Source organism: Nannospalax galili, unplaced genomic scaffold (genome assembly GCF_000622305.1).
Source record: "Nannospalax galili isolate Female #2095 unplaced genomic scaffold, S.galili_v1.0 scaffold1508, whole genome shotgun sequence".
Taxonomy (NCBI): Eukaryota; Metazoa; Chordata; class Mammalia; order Rodentia; family Spalacidae; genus Nannospalax; species Nannospalax galili.
In genome coordinates, this window is record NW_008358858.1 from 1161387 (window position 1) to 1185246 (window position 23860).

The 23860-nt window shown below is 41.5% G+C and overlaps 1 protein-coding gene and 1 pseudogene across 1 annotated transcript in view; one reads left to right on the plus strand and one right to left on the minus strand.

The window, feature by feature from the left end:
* Positions 1–420: 420 nt before the first annotated feature.
* On the minus strand, positions 421–2422 carry LOC103725115 (annotated as a pseudogene).
* Positions 2423–3450: 1028 nt separating this feature from the next.
* The window catches only part of Acbd3 (acyl-CoA binding domain containing 3), a 48184-nt gene continuing 27774 nt past the window's right edge, over positions 3451–23860 (plus strand). Inside the window, exon 1 of the mRNA XM_008822376.2 lies at positions 3451–3844. Coding sequence (XP_008820598.1) covers positions 3559–3844 — 286 coding nt within the window. The 5' untranslated portion in view covers positions 3451–3558. The remainder of the gene's footprint in view (positions 3845–23860) is intronic.

Below are 23860 nucleotides of genomic sequence, written 5' to 3' on the forward strand. Positions count from 1 at the left end.
GGCCAGCCTGGTCTACATAATGAGTTCCAGGCCAGCTGGGGCTGCAGGGAGACCCTGTCTCAAAAAGACCAAAAAATTTTTTATGTTATTTATTTTTTACAGGTTGCAGATATTTGTATTGGGATGGAGAAGTGCTGGGTACTTAGGGCCTCATACAGGCTAAACACACTAGCTCTAACCTACACCCCAGCCCTAATCTATTTTCATTACTAGTCTAACAACTGTGTACTGGTTATACATTTTAAGTGGATGATAAGATAGTATTAATAGATAGCTATTCTCAATATAAAATTATCCATGCCTACAAAACTGCAGAAGAGAAAGAAGACTAGCTATCTATGGGAGGAGTCAACATAATAACTAGTCTTTATTAGAGAGAAGAACTCTACAGCACATTCTGAGGGAAGTTAATGCAGGGGCTCAGTGGATCAGCTGGTGCAGGACCAACTTGTAATGGTGTGGTGGTTTGAATGAAAATGTCCCCCATAGGCTCCAAGTGTTTGGACATTTTGTCCCCAGGTGATGGCACTGTTTGGGGAGGTCTTAGAAGGTGTGGTTATCCTGGAGGAAGCACGTCACTACGGGTGGGCTTAGAGAATTCTTAAGCCTTGCCAGATCTCCAGTTGCTCTCTTGCTTCCTGTACCTGCATGATGATGTGAGAGCTTAGCTTCTGCTGCTCCTGCTCCAGCCACCTCCAGTCACCATGCCTCCCTGCCATGACAGACCGTAATTCCCCTGGAACTGTAAGCTCAAGTAAACTCTTCCTTCTATAAATTGCTTGGGTCAGTGTTTCTATCACAGCAACAGAAAAGTGACTAATACAAATGGGTTCCACAGTTTGGGCATCGTTGAGTTTCAACTTTGTGCAGCCAGAACCAGATGACAGTACAGTTGTCCTCTTCACAGATGTAGTCCATTATTCGCTTGTTGGTGATGGATGGAACTAAATTAAGGTCTGCCTTGGTGCCTGAAGCTGCCCTAGGGAGTAGCATATTGTATGGGTCCAGTCCCTTCTGTGCAGCAATCATGATCTCCCTATCCAGCCCAGTAGCCTCCTCCTCATCAGTAGGAATACCACCTCCAGAAGTCATGGAGCATGCTGCTGTGGTTAGGAGGCCCATGAGCTCTCAGGGCCTGTGCCACTGCCAGAGCTCCTGTTCCATGAAGTAATCTTGAAGCCTTAGTACCCTCAATAACCAGATGGACTTCTGGGAACAGGCCAATACATATATTTTTTTTAAAGAGAAGAAATGAGCACATATAATTCTACTTTATTGAATTATAGATGGTTCCAAGTTTCCCATAATAAGCGTTTCTCAAAAAATTTTTAAATTTATTTTTGTTTTATCTGTATGAGTGTTATGCCTGCATGTATGTAAGTGCACCCATACTGTGCAACATCCACGGAGGACAGAAAAGGGTGTCAGATCCTGTGGAACTGTAGCTACAGACAGTTGTTAGCCACTATGTGGGTGCTGGGATTTGAACCCGGGTCTTCTGCAAGAGGAGCCAGTGCTCTTAATCCCAGAGCCATCTCTCCAGTCCCCATAAGCATTTCGTTTGTAAGTAGAAAAGAATTTATTTATTTATTTATTTACTTTTGGTCTTTTTGAGACAGGGTCTCCCTGTAGCCCTAGCTGTCCTGGAGCTCATTGTGTAGACCAGGCTGGCCTAGAACTGACAGAGCTCCTGGTGCCTCTGAGTTGTGGGACTAAAGATGTGTGCCACCATGCCTGGCAATAATCTCATTTTTAGAAACAATATAAATATTAAACTTGTAGAATATATTTAGAAAGATAAGGAAATTAATAATCATTAATATTTTTAAACTTTTTGTTTTTCGTTTCTGATACAAGATTTGACAATGTAGCCCTGACTAGCCTACAACTTCCTATGTAGACCTGGTTGGTCTTGAACTTGTTTTGATCCTCCTGCCTGTTCCTCCTGGGTGCTGGGATTACAGATGTTCACCATCATGCCTGGTTTTAATTGTTTTGTAATTTAACATATTGTATATTTCTGAAAAAAACCAAACATCCTCCAGACCTAAAATGTGGGTTCTGGAAACTGAACCTGGGTCCGCTGCAAGAGCAGCTGGTGCTCTTAAATGCTGAGCCATCTCTCCAGTCCCCTACCCATTTCATTATCATCATTATCAATTCAGTAGTTATTGATTACTAAAGACATTACACTCAGACACAACAGGATATATCTTTATGACTTCTTGGAGTTTTGCCAAATGATGTGTCTATTTTTAAAGTATTTAAAGCTAAATCTAAAGATTTAAGCTAAGTAGAAAAAATAGTCTTGAGCACTCTACAGCTCCAAGTGGACTTATGCAAAGTTAGTTAAGTTCAGGTTTCAGACCCCCTCACTTTTGAAGGTCCCTTCCAAAGCTGCTGGAGGGCCATAATAATACATGTCCTTGGCCTAAAGTTTAGGTAAAACCTTGCAATAAGACTTTTAAGACCCATCTCTTTATTTCTGACTTCCTTTCATCACCCTCTGCCTCTGTGATAGGTGTTAGAATAGTTATGAGGTTTGGGGAATCTGGCTAAAGGATTGATTGAATAAAGGCTATATTAAAACAGAGTCTGCTATGTGGTTGCTGGGAACCGAACTTTGGTCCTCTGTAAGAGAAGCCAGAGCTCTTAACTGTTGAACCATCTCTCCTGCCCCCATAGGAGTTGACTTTAAAATGTCATTTGTGCTGGGTACCATGGCATGTGTCAGTAATCAAAGTACTTGGGAGGCTGAGTCAGGAGGACCCTTTAAAAGTTCAAATCTACCCGGGTGTGGTGGCGCATGCCTTTAATCCCAGCACTTGGGAGGCAGAGGCAGGCATATCTCTGTGAGTTCAAGGCCAGCCTGGTCTACATAGTGAGTTCCAGGACAGCTCGGGCTACAGGGAGACCCTGTCTCAAAAAGACAAAAAGGAAAAAAAAATTCAAGTCCAGGGGTTCAGCAGTTAAAAGCTCTGGCTGCTCTTGCAGAGGACCAAGGTTCCGTTCCCAGCACCCATACAGCAGCTAATAATAGTCTGTAACTCCAGTTCCAGGGGATCCGACGCCCCCTTCTGACCTCCATGGGCACTGCATGACACGGGTGCACTTACATACAAGGCAATGCACTCACATGCACAAAAAACCAAAATATTAAAAAGAAAGAAAAATTGGCATTGGTCTTGCATGTCCTCGCATTGCTGTGAAGCCAAACTAAGCTGTGTAGAGAGCTGTGCACACAGCCTGACTTCGCAAACGTCCGGGGAGGGCTGGGCGCGAGCCCATCACCGCCGCCCGGATGTGCACCGACACGGATCACTGCGCGTGTCTCGGGATGGCCGCGTAGCCGCCCACGGAGACCCACAAGGGCCGGAGCCCCAGGCTGCGGGGCCGAGACAGGCGCTGCCGAGGGCTGAACCGAGGCCTCTCGGCTCCCCAGACCCCCAGCCGCCTCGGCAGCGGAAGTTCCGGTGTCGGGGAGCGGAGGTGAGAGGTCAGCAGGAAGTCGATACGTGGCCGCTGCCTGTCCCCGCCGAGGAGGCGCAGCAGCCGGAGATGGCGGCCGTGCTGAACGCCGAGCGACTGGAGGTGTCGGTCGACGGCCTCACGCTGAGCCCGGATCCCGAGGAGCGGCCGGGCGCCGAGGGAGCCCCGCTGCTGCCGCCGCCGCTGCCGCCACCCTCGCCCCCGGGGGCCGGACGGGGCCGGAGCTCCGCGGGGCCGCAGCCCGAGCCCGGGGAGGCGGCGGCGGGGGGCGCGGCCGAGGAGGCGCGGCGGCTGGAGCAGCGCTGGGGCTTCGGCCTGGAGGAGCTCTACGGCCTGGCACTGCGCTTCTTCAAAGGTGAGCCGGGCCGCGGCGCCCCACCCACCGCAGCGGGCCGGGGTGACCCGAGCGCCGTTCAGTCCTGGGGGCTCCCGGAGTTGGTCACCCCTCGCCTGGCCTCCGGGTCACCCCTGGGACCCTGGTCGAATCCCGCCTCCTGGAGGTGACGGTGGCCGGGGCGTTTCACCGGGTTTAAATTCTCCGGTTTCCTTGAGTGGAGGTGGAAGAATGAAGCGCTGTCTGCCCAAGGTTCCTGATCTGGGATGGATTTCTTCTTTTTGTTCTTTACTGACGCTTTTTCTTTTTCTGTTTCCCATGGCTCACCACATCAGTCCTTATCGATTTTTACCCTTTCCCTTAGTGGAAGAAAAATTCCTATGGAGCCCATACGTACCTTTTCCAATAGGACATGAGCATCCACCTTTATTGATAGGGCAAAGGAGGAGGAAGTCAAATGTTTATGCTCTCTGGCTTGCCCAACTTGGTAATGTCCACTATTCTAGTAACTTCTAGATGTTTGTGAGTTCTCAGTAAGGCCAACAAGTACTCTTTGCTTCTCCAGTTTTTTTTTTTTTTTTTTTTTTTTTTTTTTTTTTTTTTTTTTCAGTTGGCTGATTCACTTTGTCAAAATAGTGGAGATACCAGTCACAAGATTTGGTCAGTGGAAAGTAGTCTTGACTGATAGTTTGACACTTAAAGATATTTAGGTCTTGAGCTGGAAAGCAGAGGCGAGAGAGAAAGAGAGAGAGAGGGAGAGAGAAAATGAAACTTTCAAAGGGGTTGCTAGGTTCCACATACGTTCTAGAACAACATATTTATGACAATTTTCCCAGAGGGAGTACCTTTCACAGTCCACATTTTACCAGCTGAAGTTAATCATTGTAGTGATCTATGTTAAAGTAGTTTTCTCTTAAAAAATTTCTCTCGTGCAAACTGGGGAAAATTTCCAGACTGTTTGATCATTACACATTTATTGCATTTTTTTTGACTTTGAAATATTCATTGCCATTGACAAGAATTCAGCCCTCACTGTATACTAGCTGACTTGGGGAATTGGTGGTGGGATCACTTGACCCCCTTAGGTCGCTGGCTTGAATTTAGAGTTTGTTGTAAATGGTTCAGTACACATCCACTAGTTTCTGTGCAACTCACATAGCTAAACTCTTTCTTAAAAGTTAATTCTTGCCAGGCATGGTGGCACTCGCCTTTAATCCCAGCACTTGGGAGGAAGAGGCAGGCAGATCTCTGTGAGTTCAAGGCCAGCCTGGTCTACATAGTGAGTTCCAGGACAGCTGTGGGGCTACAGGGAGACCCTGTCTCAAAAAGACCAAAAAAAAAAAAAAAGGTTCTTGAAACTTTCTGATAATGAAAATTGTACAAGAAAGAACAGATAAGAACCAACCTCTAATTCTTGATTTTGCCACATGACTAACAAAAAAGGATGATTTCATCTGATCCCATCTTCTTTGAAAATAGTAGTATCTGCTTTAAGAAATTGAAAATAAGTTTTTTTTTGAGTGGCAAGAATCATCAGGGAATTCATAACTTGAGAGGCCTAGTTATCAGTCACCTTACAGAAAGAAGTGACATTGATAGGGATAGTTTGCACAATTCCTAAGTTAAGTTCTCCAAGCAGTATTCAAGTATTTAAAAAGAGAAATACCTATTTAGCAATTAAATAAAAACTACCTTTCTGGGCTGAACAGATGGCTCAGCAGTTATGTATTGCTCTTCCAGAGTACCTGCACTCCCAGCACCCATGTTGGAGGGCTCACAGCAGCTTATAACTCCCAACACTGCACTCTCATGCACAGCCCCCCAAATAAACACATAATTAAAATAATAGTAATCTAAAAGCTGCCTTTCTGCATGGATCATTACATCAGTTAGCAGTGAAGAGACTGGTGATATAGGAGACACTAATGAGGGGAAAGAAAGAATATAAAAGCAGTAGAATTCTAGAAAGTGAGGTGAGTCAAGCAGTGCTGTCTTTTTTTGCTTTTGTGGATAATGCTGTCCATACACTCGCATTCCTGTGTGTGCTCACCATGTGCACAGCATGTGTGGAAGCCAAAGGACAACCTCAGGTATTGGTCCTCCTTGTTTGAAACAGAGTCTCTTGTTTGCTGTATGGGCACCAGGCTAGCTATCCTACAAGTGCCTGGGAATTCTCCTGTCTCTACCTCCCAGCTTGCCATAGGAGCACTGGGATTATGAGTGTGCAATACCACGTCTGGCTTTATGTGGTTTGGGAGATCTGAACTCAGGTCCTCTTGCTTGTATAGCAAGTGCTTTGCCCACTAAGCCATCACCCCAACTCCTGCCTTTGTGTTAATGTATGATTTTTCTAGCAAAATGTTTCTTTCTTTTTCTTTTTTTTTTTTTTTTTTTTTTTTGTCAAGGTCTCCCTGTAGCCTCAGCTGGCCTGGAACTCACTATGTAGACCAGGTAGGAGGTCAGAAGAGGCTATCAGATCCCCTGGGACTGGAGTTACAGACAGTTGTTAGCTGCCATGTGGGTGCTGGGATTCGAACCCAGGTCTTCTACAAGAACAGCCAATGCTCTTAACTTCTGAGCCATCTCACCAGCCCCATGTTTCATGTTTTTTTTTGTTTTTGTTTTTGTTTTTCTTTTTTGTCTTTTTGAGACGGGTTCTCCCTCTAGCCCTGGCTGCCCTGGAACTCACTTGGAGACCAGGCTGGCCTTGAACTCACAGAATTCTGCCTCCCAAGTGCTGGAATTAAAGGTGTGTATCACCACACCCTGCTACCACTGGAGGCTTTTAAAGGGAGAAAAGAAGTTGCTTAATTCTATTTGGCAAGATTAAACTGGTTTTTAAAAAATTTCTTTTTATTTTATGTGTATGCATGTAAGTACACCCATGCCGTGCAATGTCCACGGAAGACAGAAGAGGCTGTCGGATCTCCTGAAACTGGAGTTATGGATAGTTGTTAGCTGCCATGTGGGTTTTGGGATTTGAATCCCGGGTCTTCTGCAAGAACAACCAGTATTTTTAACTGCTGAGCCATCTCTCCAGCCCTAAACTGGATTTTGAAAATATTTTTTAGGTTAAAGTCTCAAAGAATCTACAGCATGTAGCCTTTATCATTCTTGGATGCTGTTAACTTGGAGAATTATATTTTGATTTTGTAGAGTTCTTTAGGGGTTGGATTTTTCCTTCTCTAATACTTAATTGCTGTATTACATTGGGCTGGTAGATTGTTGCACTGATTTATGATTCCAAACTAATGGTTGCCAGTGGTTATAGAGCAGAAGTTTTCTAAATGTCAGGCGAAAGCTGCACACACAGTATTTATTCCTCCCATGAGCCTTCTGTGTTCTCCCTATTTCTTAGCCGAGGGACCTGGCTTATGCCACTGCACTTATTATGTGTCAGAGGCAAGGTTGAATCTCTGTCCAGACAGTTCTTCCACTACAGGAGATGAAAACAGACAGGATCCCTGTTTTCTGGTGGTATTCTGAGGAAAATAATTCATAAGTATTATCTGGTTACTTTATCATTTGATTTTTTTTTTTTTTTTGGTCTTTTTGAGACAGGGTCTCCCTGTAGCCCCAGCTGTCCTGGAACTCACTATGTAGACCAGGCTGGCCTTGAACTCACAAAGATCTGCCTGCCTCTCCTCCCGAGTGCTGGGATTAAAGGTGTGCGCCACCACACCTGCCTTAACTTGAATATTTTTTACATGAAAATATTAAGGGCTCAGGCTGGAGAGATGGCTCAGCAGTTAAGAACACTGACTGTTCTTGCAGAAGACCCAGGTTTGAATTTCAGGGGATCCAACAGCCTCTTCTGTCCTCCGCAGGCATTGTACAACACGTGTGCACTTACCTACATGCAGGCAATACATGCATACTCATAAAACAAAAATAATATTTTAAAAAGAGAAAATATTAAGGGCTCATGGAAAGATCCAAGTTGAGTTTTTAGCATGAACACCTTACAGAAAGCCTTAGATGTATGCAAAATACAGGTGAGAACCCTCTGCTCTGAATTCTCAAATGACATTATTGTTGGACTGAAATTTTTATTTATTTATTTATTTATTTATTTATTTATTTATTTATTGGTCTTTTTGAGACAGAGTCTCCCTGTAGCCCCAGCTGTCCTGGAACTCAGTATGTAGACCAGGCTGGCCTTGAACTCACAGAGATCCACCTGCCTCTGACTCCCGAGTGCTGGGAGCCAGTATGTCCGGCTGGATTGAAAATTTTAATGTAGGGCAGATGAAATGGCTCATTGGGTATAGGTGCTTGCCAAGCTTGATGATCTGAGCTTGATCCCTGGAAACCACATGATGAAAGAGAACTGTCTCCAAGTTGTCCTCTAACCTCCACATGGCACCTTGGCATGGTTCCCCCTTAAATACTATAAAAAACAATTTAAAAAATAAAGGAAGTTTCTTAAAAGAACTGATGTAATATGCCCATCCAATTATCCATGGATCCTGAGGCTTGAGGTACAGCACATGCTGTTAGAGCCCTGGTTCCATTTCCATTGACAACAGAAATTAAAAATAATTTGATGAGTCCTATTATTACTAAATGCTATTCCTACTGATACAACATTAGGCTTTTAACTTTTCATATCTATTACTCAGCTATACTTGCCCCATCTACTTCCTAAGTCATCAGTAAATATTTGATTATGTATCTCTTTTTTTTTGGTCATTTTTGAGACAGGGTCTCCCTGTAGCCCCAGCTGTCCTGGAACTCACTATGTAGACCAGGCTGGCATTGAACTCACAGAGATCCTCCGGTCTCTGCCTCCTGAGTGCTGGGATTAAAGGCATGTGCCACCATGCCCAGCACAGTATATGCTCTTTTTTTTTTTTAAAGGAGTCTTCCACTTTAAGAGATACATAATCAAGCTGGGCGTGGTGGCCTTTAATCCCAGCACTTGGGAGGCAGAGGCAGGTGGATCTCTGGGAGTTCAAGGCCAGTCTAGTCTACATAGTGAGTTCCAGGACAGCTGGGGCTACAGAGAGAACCCGTCTCCAAAAGACCCAAAAAAAAAAAAAAAAAAAAAGAAGAGAGACTATTATCACATGGAGAAACTTAAAAAGGATTTATTTTATGTATATGGGTGTTTTGCCTGCATGCATGTATATGTGCTGCATGTTTGTGTGGTGCCAGGGAAGACCAGAAGAGGGCACTGGATTCTGTGGAACTGGAGTTATGGGCATTTGTGAGCTGCCCTGTAGATGCTGGGAGCTGAACCCAGATCCTCTGCAAGATCAGCTAATGCTCTTAATCACTGAGCCATCTCTCCAGTTCCACATGTAGAAACTTTTTTTTTTTAATGCTTTGCATGCTTTCCAGATATTGTATACATTTTATCCTTTTTTAAAAAAAAATTATTATTTTTATTTTATGTGTGTGTATTGCCTACATGTAGGTAAGTGCACCCATGTTGTGCATTGCCCGAGAAGGACAGAAGGAAGAGGCTGTTGGAGCCCCTGGAACTGGAGTTACAGACAGTTGTTAGCTGCCATGTGGGTGCTGGGATTCGAACCTGGATCTTCTGCAAGAACAACCAGTGTTTTTAACCGCTGAGCCATCTCTCCAGCTCTGCATTTTATCCTTTTTAAAAAAAATTTTTTTTGTTTATTATTTATATTTTATGTGCATGGGCCTACAGGTAAGTGCACTCTGTATGCAATGCCCTCAGAGGTCAGAAGAAGGCATTAGATCCCCTGGAACTGGAACTACACATAGTTGTTAACTAGGTGTGGGTGCTGGAAATTGAACTCGGGTCCTCTGCAAGAGCAGTCAGTGCTCTTAACCACTGAGCCATCTCTCCAGTCCCTTGTGTAGAAACTTTTAAATTTATAGTACTTCCTTGATATCAAGTCAAGTGACCAAATTTTCAGCTTTGTGACAATTTATGAAAGTTTTTAAATAAGTTTTCAAATAAAGTCTACCGTTACAAGTAATTGATAGATTCTTTTCTCCTGTTTTCCTTATGTTTTGTTGATTTTGCTGGTTGAATGTGTGGCTCAGCATGTTCATTTAATCTGTATTTTCTGAAGTTGTCTTATTGTACTTGATCAGATTCAGGTTCTTGCTTTTTGATAACATTGAAAATATGGTAACCTCAGGTTGTCTACTTTCTTCCACAGTGTTAGGTTGTATTTTGTGGTGATTGATGTCTAGGTCTGTTAATTTATTAAATATTTTTAATGGTGATACTCTAATTAGCCTTACTAGAATACTTTTTTTTAATGCTATTTTGGTTCTGAATAGACTTCAAATAGAGAAGGAAAGATAAATACTACTTTTATTTGCTAGCTTTCAAATAATGACACACCCTCCCCCAGCAGCCTCAATAGTTAAGTTTTAAATGTTACCAGGTATTCATGCTTTTAAGCATTCTTTTTAGTTCTCTTACAAGTTTATTATTGATGCTCAAATTGTACTGTTTTGGGCAAATGGAAACTTGTACCATCTTTGAATTCATTCTTCCTTTTACACAATTTTAGTAGTATTCCACAGCTTCCTTGCATTAATAATTGCTGTAAGGTGCAGGCTCATCTACACAGTTCCTGCCTCAGGAGGTGTTGACCATTTCTCCAAAGATGTATGGGTGCTGGTTGCTCTGATTTCTTTTTCTTGCTAGTAGATGTACCTAGGACCTCGTGTAAGTGAGGGGAGGAGAGTGGGTCTTTTCTTTTTCTTTATTTGAGAGAGGGTCTTGCTTCTATAGCCCAGGTTATACTGCAATTTATAACCCTTCCTGCCTTGGCCTTGCAAGCGCTGGCATTACAGTAGTAAGTCACCACTCTTGACTCAGTTTTTGGAGAGGATGGGGTTGAGGATGACTTGTAAAAGGAAACTGAGTTTAATTTACAGTCTTTGGCAGGGGTGTTATTTACTTACTTATTTAGCATGTGTGCACAGGCAGCAGGGAGTGTACATACTGGTTCTTTCCTTCCAACCACGTGGTTCCTGCAGATTCAACTCAGGTTTAATGGCAAGCACCTTTACCTGATGAGTCATCTTGAAGGCTCATCCTTTTTTCCTGAAGACAGGGTCTCATTCTGTAGCCCAGGTTGCCTTAGCCTCCCAAGTGCTTCGATTGCAGGCATGAACCATTGCCCGCAGCGTAAGTCTTTATAGAATAATTTACAGTAGTGTTGCTGCCGATTATGGTCAATTACTGCACTGATAGTAGTGTATGCTAGCCGAGAATTGTACTAATGGTAGCAATTATATGGACAGATGAAGTAGTTCCACTTCCTGTTGTCTTTTAAGTATAAGCATTTACAAGAACTTTAATAAATGTAAAATACTGTATGGTTATAATTTACTTATTGGTAACATATATAATTAGTATGTGTCTCCTACACTTAAGTAGACTAGCCTCCGATAATTGAGATTTTAATTGTTGCTATGGAACAGCTGTTACATTTTGAGGATATTTTCTCCTTTATTGTCTTTTAGGCACAAGTGTGTAATAGTGTAGGGATATATATAGACCTAAGGAACAGTTGTTTTTTTGTTGGTTTTGTTTTGCTTTTGTCTTTTTGAGACAGTTCCAGCTGTCCTGGAACTCAGTATGTAGACCAGGCTGGCCTTGAACTCACAGAGATCTGCCTGCCTCTGCCTCCCGAGTCCTGGGATTAAAGGTGTGTGCCACCACATCCAGCTCTAAGGAACAGTTGTAAGAGAAAAAATTCTAAGAACTAAAATTTCATTTGACTAAACTCATAAGTATGTGGTTTTTTTTTTTTTTTTTTTTCAAATCCATGGCCTTGTATATGTTAGGCAGTTGATCTAAACCACCACTGATCTATATTCTGCAGTCCTTCTTCCTCTCTCTCTTTTTTTTTTTTTTTTTTTTTTTGTTCTTTTTGAAACAGGTTCTCCCTATAGCCTCAGCTGACCTGGAACTCAGTATGTAGACCAGGCTGGCCTTAAACTCACAGAGATCCGCCTGCCTCTGCTTCCCAACCAAGTGCTGGGACTAAAGGTGTGTGCCATGGTGCGTTTTTTTCTTTCTTTTTTTTTTTTTGAAACAGGGTCTTCCTGTAGTTCCAGCTGGCCTGGAACTTGCTACGTAGACCAGGATGGCAGGATGGCCTCCATATAATGACCTCACAGGAAACCATCTGTTTCTGCCTCCTCCTGAGTACTGGGATTAAAGGTGTGTACCGTTATGCCCCCTTGGTTGTTTTTTGTTTTTTGGGATTTTTTATTTATTTATTTTTTTTGTCTTTTTTCAGACAGGGTTTCCGCCTCCCCATATCCCCAGCTGCCCTGGAATTCACTAGGTAGACCAGGCTGGCCTTGAACTCACATAGATCTGCCTGCCCCTGCCTCCCAAGTGCTGGGATTAAAGGCATGCACACCACCAGGCTTAACCCTTGGTTTTGAGACAGGGTCTTACTGTCCTTGAATTTTCTGTTGCCCAGGCTGGCCTTGAACTTGGGATTCTCCTGCCTCAGCATCCTGAGTGCTGGGATTCTGGGATTCTAGTATAATTAGATGCATTTTTGCACAAATGATCTCAACATTTGTTTGACACATGCAGAAAAATACACAAATTCCAAGTATATTGCCTGAAGAATTTTCATAAAATGAGTGCACTCAGGTAGCCAACACCTAGGATGAGGTGTTTATTTTTGTCTTAGCTAACTTAAAGAGAACCACAGTGACTCTGACTAAGAGTCAGCACCACCTGTTGGCGTTTCCTCCTTCTGCCACTCAATTGTTTAAACTCTTTGTGTATTCCTTTCTTAGAGGGTTGTTTTAAGAATCAGTCTCTTTCTCTGTCTCTTTCAGTAGAGTACCTGACAGTGTTCTGTGGCTATATGTGCTGTTGAAAAGGAAGAATTACCAAGAAATATGGGTGTAACAGATTAGGGGGAGTAGGTCCTTTAAATTTTAAGTATTTAGTTTAGTACATGCTAACCATTTCCAAAATATTTCATATTCACTGAGTAATGAATACTGTACTGTATTATTATTCTTTTTTTTTTTTTTTTTTTTTTTTTTTTTTTTTTTTTTTCTTGACCAATTTATATTATCAATTTTAAATGAAGAAAGTATATCATAGACCAGGCTGACCTTGAACTCACAGAGATCCACCTGCCTCTGCCTCTCAAATGTTGGAACTACAGGCGTGCACCATCACGCCTGGCTGTATTATTCTTATAAAATAGTATAAAATTTTTTAATGTTTATTTTTATTTTATGTGTATGGGTATATTGCTTGTATATGTGTGAGTGGCACACATGCTGTGCAATGCCCACGGAGGTCAAAAGAGTATAAAAATTTTAAACTGTATATCTCTGTACTCAGGAGGCAGAAGCAGGAAGATCAGAAGTTCAAGATCATCCTCTGCTACATAGGGAATTCAAGGCCAGCCAAGGCTACATGAGACCCTATTAGAAACAAAAATGAGGGAACTTTGCTAATTTCCCCCTACTTCCAATACAATAAGGCAGAGATACTTTTCTGATGTTTGATTTTGAGACAGGGTTTCATGATGTAGGTCTGGCTGGTCTGCAACTTACTATGTAGACCAGGCTGGTCTCAAACTCACAGAGATATGCCTGTACCTCCTGAGTGTTGGGATTAATTTTATTAAATTAATTTAGTTATTTTATTGTGTGTGTGTGTGTGTATGCTTGAGTGTATGTATGTGCACCACTTTCATGGAGGTAGTTGTGAGCTGCCATGTGGAGGTGGGTACTGGACCTGAGTCCTCTGGAAGATCAGCAAGTATTCTTAACCATTGAGCCATCTCTCCAGCCCCCGGAGTTACTCCTCTTCTTCTTTTATGTGTGTAAATATTTTGCCTGCATTTATGTAAGTGCACTATATGCATGCATTACCCATGGAGGCCGGAAAAGAGTGTCAGATATCCTGGAATTGGAATTACTGGTGGTTGTCAGCCACCATGTAGGTGCTAGGAGCTGAACCTGGGTCTTTGGCAAGAGCAGCCAGGGCCCTTAACCACTGAGCCATCTCTCCAGCCTCATGTTTGTTTTTATTTATACATACATATACTTATTGAAGAAAACTTGGGGGCTGAGAATGGTAGTTCACACCTGTCTTGGTGTTCAGGAAGTAGAAACTGGAGGATCAGGAGTTCAGTATCATCTTCAGCTATATAACAAGTTTGGGAACTGCATGAACTAGGTGACTTGTCTCAGAAAAAAAAAGGAGTAGATGTATAAAGAAAATTAGTTAATTCTATAATCTGTCCAAAGTGAATGCTAATATGAACATTATTGTGATTTGAATGTTAAATGTCCCCCATAGGTGCATGGGTTTGAACACATGGTTTCCAACTGGTGGCCCCATTTCGGAGGGTTGTGGAGCCCTCAGGAGGTGGAGCCTTGTTGGAGGAAATAAGTCCCTGGTAGTGGGCCCTCAGGATTAATAGCTGAACCCCACTTCCTGTCTGTTCTTTGCTTCCTGACTGCAGACACAATGTGAGTAGGTACCTCATGCTCCTGCCCAGTGCCTTCCCCTTCATGGTGGACTGCATCTTGAAATCTAAGCCAAAATAAACCTTTTAAGTTTCTGTTTGTTAGGTATTTGGTCACAGCATTGAAAAAATAAGTTATGTTTTCATTGACTTTTTTGGGTGGGAAGGAGAGAAATTTGATCCCCATCTAGGGCAATGAAGATTAATAAGATTCCATGACAAGATTTAAAGGACAGATTGTAGAAGAATTCTTAAAACTAGTAAGTGCACAAAATATACAATGGAAAAGCCAATTTAATTCACAAGAATGAATGTACTGTTTACCATTTGCTTATTCTAAAGAGTTTTATTTTTGTTTTATGTGTGTAAGTGATTTGCCTTCATGCAAAGGCCAGAAGAGGGTGTTGGATCCCATGGAACTGGAGTTACAGATGGTTGTTAGTTGGAATGTTGATGCTGGGAACTGAACCTGGATCTGTTGTAAGAGTAGCAAGTGCTCTTAACTGCTCAGCCATCTGTCTAGCCCCCATTTTCTTATTCTAAAAAAATCGACCTAGCCGGGCATGGTGGTGCATACCTTTAATCCCAGCACTTGGGAGGCAGAGGCAGGTGGATCTCTGTGAGTTTGAGGCCTGCCTGGGCTACATAGTGGATTCTAGGCCAGCTGGGGCTACAAGGAGACCCTGTCTCAAAAAGACCGAAAAAAAAAAAAAAAAATCAACCTATATAGTGAGGTTTGTTGAACATGATTTTGATGGTGAATGCCTGTAAACAAGGCCTGGATCTGAACACTGAGGATCCTGGCTGTGCTGACACTGACATGCATCTTTTCAAAAATAAATCTTGTTGACTTGCAAGGAATTCTTATTTTTTCAGGCTTATATTAAATGGTAGATGTTAAAATAGCATCCCCAAGTCTGTTCACCTGAACTCTACCTATTGATGAGTTACTTTCTAGTGCTCAGCATTAACTAACACCTGGCTTAATGATAACCTGTATGTTGTTTATTCATAGTTTCCATAATTTACTGCACCTAGTTTGAAATACCCAATGTTGAAATAAAACATTTATTTTAGTAGGAAATGGACTTTTACCTCCACAGTAGTGACTACTGCTTGTGTCTATTGTACTCACACAAAAAAACCAATGTATTCCTGTTTTTTAAATCTATAATGACTGTAAAGTGTTTTGAATTGGATTTTTCTTAGTATTTTTCAAATCACTTTATATTTATTATAGATTAAATTTTTTTCACTAGGCAGATAGTGCTGTATATCCGTAATCCTATTACTTGGAGGCTGAGGCAGGGGGAACACAAGTTGGAGGCCAACCTGGCTACATAGTGTGTTCCAGGCCAGCCAGAGCTACAAAGTAAGACCCTGTATATATATAAAAAAAAAACAAAAAACAAAAAACAGGAACTGGAGACTTGGCTCAGCAATTAAGAGCACTGGCTGTTTTTGCTGAAGACCTGGGTTTGGTTCCTAGCACTTACATGGTGGTTAACAACCAAAGTCCACTATCTTCTTCTGGCCTCTCCGGGCATTGCAGGACATAGTTGTACTTACATACATGAATACACGAAAAACCTTCATACACAAAAAATAAAACAGATAACAAGGCCAGGCGTGGTGGCGCATGCCTTTAATCCCAGCACTCGGGAGGCAGAGGCAGGCAGATCTCTGGAGCTACAGGGAGACCCTGTCTCAAAAAGACCAAAAAAAAAAAACAAAACACAGACAACAACAAAAACCAGAAAAAAATTAATTGTTCTGGGCTTGGGCTTGGAGGCTCAGGCCTATAATCCCAGCTACTGAGACAGGAGAATCAAAAGTTCAAGGCATGCCTAGACTACAACAGAGTGAGCTTGTCAAGGCAGCCTAGGCAACGTAGTGAGGCCCTGGCTTAAGGTAAAAAGGGACTGGGGAGAGTTCAGTGTTAGAGTGCTTACCTAGAGTTGTAAAACTCCAGGTTCAATCCCTATCACTGCCAAAAAACTTTTTTCATACCCTCTAACCTGTTAGCTTAAAATCATCTCCCTGTAGCAGAGAATCTGTGTATTTGAAAATTGCTATATTACATGACTAATCTGAAAATTGTTTTCTTTTTGGTGAGTCATGTCCATCTGAATTTTTGTATTTTAATTACTTATTTACTTGGTGTTTTGAGATAGTCTTTTATGGAGCTCAAGCGAACCTCAAACTGGATATATAGCCAAGGATGACCTTATGATTTTGATCCTCATGCCTCTGCCTCCCAAGTGCTGGGATTATTGGAATTTTTGCATAATTATAAACACAGTATGTAATTTTTCATTCTATTCATTTTAATTGACATGGCATAAATCTTCTCTGAAATGCCTTATAAAAGGCCAATAATTGTCATTAGGTTAATATAATTTAAGTTACATTATTGTTTGAATAGATTTTTTTCCTTTAAATTAAAAAAAAAATAGTGTGCCAGTGAGCAGTTGTAATGCCATTTTTCTTGCTGTGTCAAGTTTTCAAGGTTGTGTTTCAGAAAAATGTATTGGGAAGACAATGAAATAAAAGGTACATCTTTGGTAGACTTGTTAATTTTTATGTAAAGAATTATGTAAATATTTACTTTTTTTAATTCCTGAGGTAGGGTATCAGTGTGTAGCCCAAATTGGTCTGGGATGCTGTGTATATCCCCACCTGGCCTCAACAACTGACCTTCTACTTCAGTAAACCCTAAATATTTAATTTATCTCAGTATAATTTAGTTGTAATTTGTTTGCTATATTATATGCATGCAGTATATATTTGTCTTCTCTTTCTCTCTCTCTCTCTCTTTTTTGAGACAGGGTCTTGCTGTATAGTCCAGGCTGGCCTCAAACTAAAAATTTTTCTGCCTCAGCCTCTGAGTGCTGAGATTGCAGATGTGTAACACTATTACTGCTTATAATGTGTCTTAAATGTATTCCTAGGCACACTCATTTACTTAATTGCCAGCTTACAGATTATTGTTGTGTTTTTGTTTTTAATTTTGAGAGAGGGTCCTCAGGTTGTTTGGGCTCACCCTGAACTCTGATCTTCCTGCTTCAGCCTCCTGAATACTGGGATTAAAGGGATGCATTTGGCAGTGCCCAGCCAAATTACAGCTCTTTAATTGAACCTCAATACTTTGCATGCTCTTTAAGAGCAGTAAGTTTCTGGCATGTAGCATGGTGATTTGTGTATAAGGGACTTAATGACATATCTTAATAATTAATTTTTAAAAGATCTGTAGGGGGTGAGAGATGACTAAGTTGATTAAAGTGCCCTCCAAGCCAGTATGAGGACCTGAGTTCAAATCCCCAGCATCTATGTCAAAAGCCGCCCATGTCAGTGTACCTGTAGTCCAAGTGCTGGGGAAGTAGAGACAAGGCTTACTGGCCTACCATTCTTGCCACATGCATGCATGTACAGACAAAACATTTTTTTTTCAGAGTTGACGATATTTTGATTTTATTATTGACAATGCCTTTTTATATAAATAAAAAGTGCAAAATGGTAGAAGTATGTTTAGAGCCATTTCAAAACTTGTTGGAAATTTTGGCCTAATCCCAAGCCAAAATTCATTTAACAATTTTATTATGTTTATTTGTTTACTTACATGCTTGCGCGCGCGCGCGCGTGTGCGTGCATGCGCGCGCGTGTGTGTGTGTGTGTGTGTGTGTGTGTGTGTGTGTGCCACAGGACGTATGTGACAGGTTCTCCCTATAGCCCAAGCTGGCTTGGCATTCACTGTGTATATCAGCGGTCTTGACCTCACAGAGATCTGCCTGCCTCTGTCTCCCGAGTGCTAGGATTAAAGGCATGCGCCATCACGCCTGGTCAGACAAAACTTCTTATGTCTTGACCATCATTGATTGAAGTAGCATTCCAAGAGCTTTTGCATGAGAATCTTGTTCTAGACATGAACTGTGATAAATAATCATGTTCTGAGATCTTTAGGAAGGAAATTCCTACACTTGGTGCTTCCTAGTTTACTAATGCTGTTTTCCCAGTGGCAAAGATAAGTGGCAGGGCTACAGGTTACTGAGGTATTTCAGTTTTTATTGAATAAAGAGGTTGTTGCTAGGGCCAACAAGATGGCTCAGTGGGTAAAAGTGCTTGTTGTACAAACCTCATGACCTTGGGTTCAAGCTCCAGAATCCACAATGGAAGGAGAGAATCAACTCCTGAAAGTTGTGCTCTGACTTCCACGTGCCCACATATGTGTTGTGGCATGTGCCCTCACTGACAAACACACATCATTCACACACAATAATAAATTATTTTATTTTTATTGAATTTTTACAATTTTTAAATAAATTCTTTTTAAATATTTTATTATTTTTATGTGTGTGAATGTATTGCCTACATATATGTAAATGGCACACACCCATGTCATACATTGCCCACGAATGTCAGAAGAGGGCATGGGATTCCTCTGGAACTAGAGTTACAGACAGTTGTTAGCACCATGTAGGTGCTGAGAATCAAACCTATCTTCTGCAAGAGCAACCAGCCAGTGCTCTTAACCACCAAGTCATCTCTCTGCCCCAAATTAATTCTTTTTAAAAAAAGGTTAGTTGCCAAGTATGGTGTTGTATACCTTTAATTCTAGCACTAGGGAGGCAGAATTAGGTGGATCTCTTGAGATCAAGACCAGCATAGTCTACATAGTGAGTTCCAGAGTAACCAGAGCTACAGGGAGACCCTGTCTTTTAAAAAAAAAAAAAATTAGTGGCACAGTTTTTTGTTTGTTTTTTTTTTTAAGATTTATTTTTACTATTTTAAATTACGTGTTTGTGCATTTCTAGTTGCCCAGAGTCCAGAAAAAAAAAAAAAAATTAGATCCACCTAGCTGTAGTTAAAGGCAGTTGTGAACACAATTGTAGTTTCTGGGTGCTGAACTAGGGCACCCTGCAAAAACAGTATGTGCTTTTTTATCTCTGGGTCATCTCTCCAATCCCACAGTTTGTCTCTTTAAAACTTTTTTTTTTTTTTTTTTTTTTTTTTTTTTTTTTGGTCTTTTGAGACAGGATCTCCTTCCCTGTAGCCCCAGCTGGCCTGGAACTCACTATGTAGACCAGGCTGGCCTCAGACTCGAAGAGATCCACCTGTCTCTGCTTCCTGAGTGCTGGGATTAAAGGAGTGTGCCACCACACCTAGCTAAAACTTTTTTTTTAATGGGTTCCACTGAGATGCTCAGTGGATAAAGGCACTTGCTGTGTATGCCTGGTGACTTGAGTTCTATTCCTACAACCAACATAAAAGTAGAAGGAGCAAACACACGCACACATATAGTAAAATTAAATAAAGTATTTATTTATTTATTTTTAAATTGCATGATCTTGTGAAAAAAAATGTCAGGCACATAGATGGAGAATACTTTTATTCAGTGCCCCATCTCCCTTTTTTTTTTTTAAATTTTACTTATTTTTATGTGTATCTGTATATTGCCTGCATGTAGGTAAGTGCGCCCATGTCGTGCAATGCCCATGGAGGTCAGAAGAGGCTGTCAGATCCCCTGGAACTGGAGTTACGGATAGTTAGCTGCTATGTGGGTGCTGGGATTCGAACCTGGGTCTTCTACAAGAACAACCAGTGTTCTTAACTGCTGAGCCTTCTCTCCAGCCCCCCCCCCCAGTTTTATCAGTCACTTCTCCAGACACCTTGCTTCTTAAGAGTTTATTTTGTCCTTCCAGAAATTTTCCTATGAGAGTAAATGTTCCAAGTGAGGCTTATATTTTCTTTGACTGCCCTGCCTAATCCCCATCTCCTTCATCAGATTCCCTTCTATTTAGTGTGAATCTAGTGAAATATTTTTCTTTTCTTTTTTAAAAATATTTTATTTTTATTTTATGTGTATGAGTGTATTGCCTGCATGTATGTAAGTGCACCCGTGTCGTGCAGTTCTGCAGAGGTCAGGAGAGGGCTTCAGATTCCCCTGAAACTGGAGTTAAGGATGGTTCATAGCCACCATGTGGGTGCTGGGAATCAAAATGGGGTCCTTTGCAAGAGCAGTCAGTGCTCTTAACCACTGAGCCATCTCTATAGCCCCATGAAATATTTTTCTTTACATTCATGCAAGGTGTATTATAAAACTGAATTTCACTTTAGAGGTGTTAAGCCAGTTTGTGCAGTATGTACGTGTGTGCATGTGCACACATGTGTAATGCTTAGAATTGATAAAATGTATTCTATGATTGTATATAGTTTTCTGTCACTTGCTTTTTTCACTAATTATCTGAATCTATCACATTGTTCTACTGTTGCTTATTATGGTGTTTATGTTTCCAGTGATGCAGTATGTGTTCTTGTCTGTCTCCTAACACATAGGTAGGAGTAGGGGCAGCAATATATAGTGAAGAAAGGGCCTGCACATTTATAATTTTGAAATATTGCCAAAGTACTATCCAAGAATATGGTAAAAGTTTGTACTTTCAACATGAGCATATCAGTGTTGGTTTTTACCTGTCCCATTCTTGTCGTCCTGATGTTGTCTGACTTTTATCTGATGATGTGATGGATCCTTTAGTATGTATTGGCAACTTCTCTTTTTTTTTTTTCCTTCTCTGAACTTCCTGTTCTAGCCTATAATTAGTTTTCTTAATATTAGTAAATTTATGTTGATCGCTGTGATATATAGATGAAACTTGTACGTGGCTCATACTACATCCTTAAACATTTTTTTAAAATGTTATGTGTATGAGTGTATTGCCTACATGTAAGTGTACCCATGTTGTGCAGTGCCTGCGGACATCAGAAGAGGGCTTTGGATCCCCTGGAACTGGAGTTACAGACAGTTGTTAGCCACCATGTGGGTGCTAGGAACTGAACCTCTGGGTCCTCTTCAAGAGCAGCCAAAGCTCTTAACAACTGAGCCATCTCTCAGACCCCTTAAACATTCTGTAACATTTATTAGAGTGGGCTGTGCCATGACACATGTGTGGTCAGAGCACAACTTGTGGGAGGGAGTCAGTTCTTTCCTTCCAATGTGCTCTCCTCTGGGGTCTGACTTGTAGCATGTGCCCTTATCTCTTGAGGTGTCTTGCCAACCAGGTTAGTACCTACCTTTTGCTGTTTTTGTTTGTTTGTTTAAATTTGGTGATCTGTTCTCATTGGAATCAACTAATAACTAATCTATTATGAATGCTACTATAATGGAAAAAAAAACAGAATTATTTAAAGATTTCTCATTTTACCAGAGTCCAATTTTATGATGCTTTTGAATGTTGATGGTAGTTAAATCTTGACAAGTAAAACTGGCTTAATTCTGCTTTTTCACTTTCTTTTTTCTTTATTTTTTTGATTTATTAACTTGTAATTGTGTGTGTGTGTGTGTGTGTGTCTGTCTGTCTGTCTGTCTACGTGGGTATGTGCATATGAGTGTGGGTGCCTGTAGAGGCCAGAGGCACCAACTGTCTTGGAGCTGAAGTTACAGGCAACTGTGAGCCTTCACATGTGCGTGCTAGGAACCCAACTCAGGTCCTCTGCAAGAGCAGCAAATGCTCTTACTGCTGAGCCAACTCTCCAGCCCTATTTCATTCACTTTTTAGAGATAGAGTCTCACTCTGCAGTCTAGGCTCACCTAGTACTCACAGGGTGACTTACGCTGTCCTCAAACTCATAATGATCTTTCTTCTGTCAGCTGGGATTAGATATGTGCCACCTTCCCTGACTCTTGGCTTCGTTTTTGGTGGTTTGTTGCTGCTGCTGCTGTTGTTTGTGTATTTTTTTAGAAAGGGTCACACTACGTAGCCCTGGCTGGCCTGTAACTCACTTCATTGACCAGGCTAGTCTAGAGCCCACAGTGATCTGCCTACTTCTGCTTCCCGAGTCCTGGAATTAAAGGCTTACATCTGACTTGGCTTCGCTTTTTTCTAAGATTGATTTTTATTATGTATATGTTTGTGTCTGTGTGAATGTATGCCATATGTGTGCAGGTGTCAGCACAGGCCAGAAGAAGGTGTGTCAGATTCCCTGGAGCCGGAGTTATAGGAGAGTATAAGCCACCTGATGTGGGTGCTGAGAACTGAACTCAGTGCTCTGAGAACAGTATGTGCTCTTAACCACTGAGCCAGCCCCTTGGCTTTATTCTTAATTGCCTATACAAATGGCTGCCAGAGTCAGTGATGAGAAAAGTGAAGAATCAAACAGTTTTTTGTTTGTTTGGTTTTTTTTTTTTTCTTTTGGTCTTTTTGAGACAAGGTCTCCGGGTAGCCCCAGATGGCCTGGAACTCACTATGTAGACCAGGCTGGCCTCGAACTCACAGAGATCTGCCTGCCTCTGCCTCCCGAGTGCTGGGATTGAAGGCGTGCGCCACCATGCCTAGCTCAAACAGTTATTTTTAATAATAGCATACTACTCAGACTAATAATATACTATTACCTCTGAAGCTGCAACATACAACCCTCCCTTTATTGATGAACAAACTTAAGAGGTGGGTAGTATGTCATATAGCTCAGAGATGCCTAAGGCGAGATTTAAACCCAGTTCATCTGATTCTAAAGCCCATTTCATCACATCATACTTCCTCAGTCAGGTGAATGTGTTTTAAATACAATTTTTCAAAGTATATGTAATTTGTTACATGTGATCCTAGTCAAAGTGATTTATTTTTTTTTGTAAACATTAAAAAATTATTGTTAGCCGGGCGTAGTGCCACACACCTTTAATCCCAGCACTCGTGAAGCAGAGGCAGGCGGATCTCCATGAGTTCGAGGCCAGCCTGGTCTACATAGTGAGTTCCAGGACATCTAGAGCTACAGGGAGACCCTGTCTCAAAAAGACCAAAAAAAAAAAAAAAAAATTATTGTTTATTTTAAAGTATATGTCAACGGTTCAAATAGCACTGTTTGTGTGCCTGTCTAAAGTTGGACAGAAGTTTTTCTCTATAGTAACTTTAACATAAAATTATAATAATTGGTTCAATTAAAATATAATTCAAGGAGCTAGAGAGATGGCTCATCAGTTAAGAGCAGTTGCTGCTCTTACAGAGGATCTAGGTTTGGTTCCCAGCACCCACATAGCAGTTTACAACCATTTGTAATTCCAGTCCTAGGGAATCCAACGCCTTCTTAAGGCCTCCACAGGCATGCACAGTTGTATAGGTATGAATGTATATTTAGGCAAATACTCATATTCATTAAAAAAAATATTTCTTAATTCAAGCTGGGTATAGTGGTACATACCTGCAATCCTAGTACTCAGGAGGGTGAGGCAGAAGGATTGCAAATTTGAGGCCAGCCTGGGCTGCATAAAGAGCTGGAGACCAGCCTAGGCTATGTTAGCAAGACCGTGACTTAAAGAAAAGAAAGAAAAAGAGTGAAGATGAGGGGAGAAGAAGAGAAAATATCCAGGTTGGAGAAGACCAGGGTTGCAATCCCAGCATCCACTTGGCAGCTAACAACCACCCATAACTCCAGTTCCAAGGGACCTTGACACCTGCTTCTATCCTCTGTGGGCATGATACAGGTACACTTCCAAACATGCAGGCATAACACTCATACACATGAAAAAGAAAAAAAGAATTTCTGTTTTAGGCCCTATTGAAATTTAGTAACTGAAATAACAGTCATA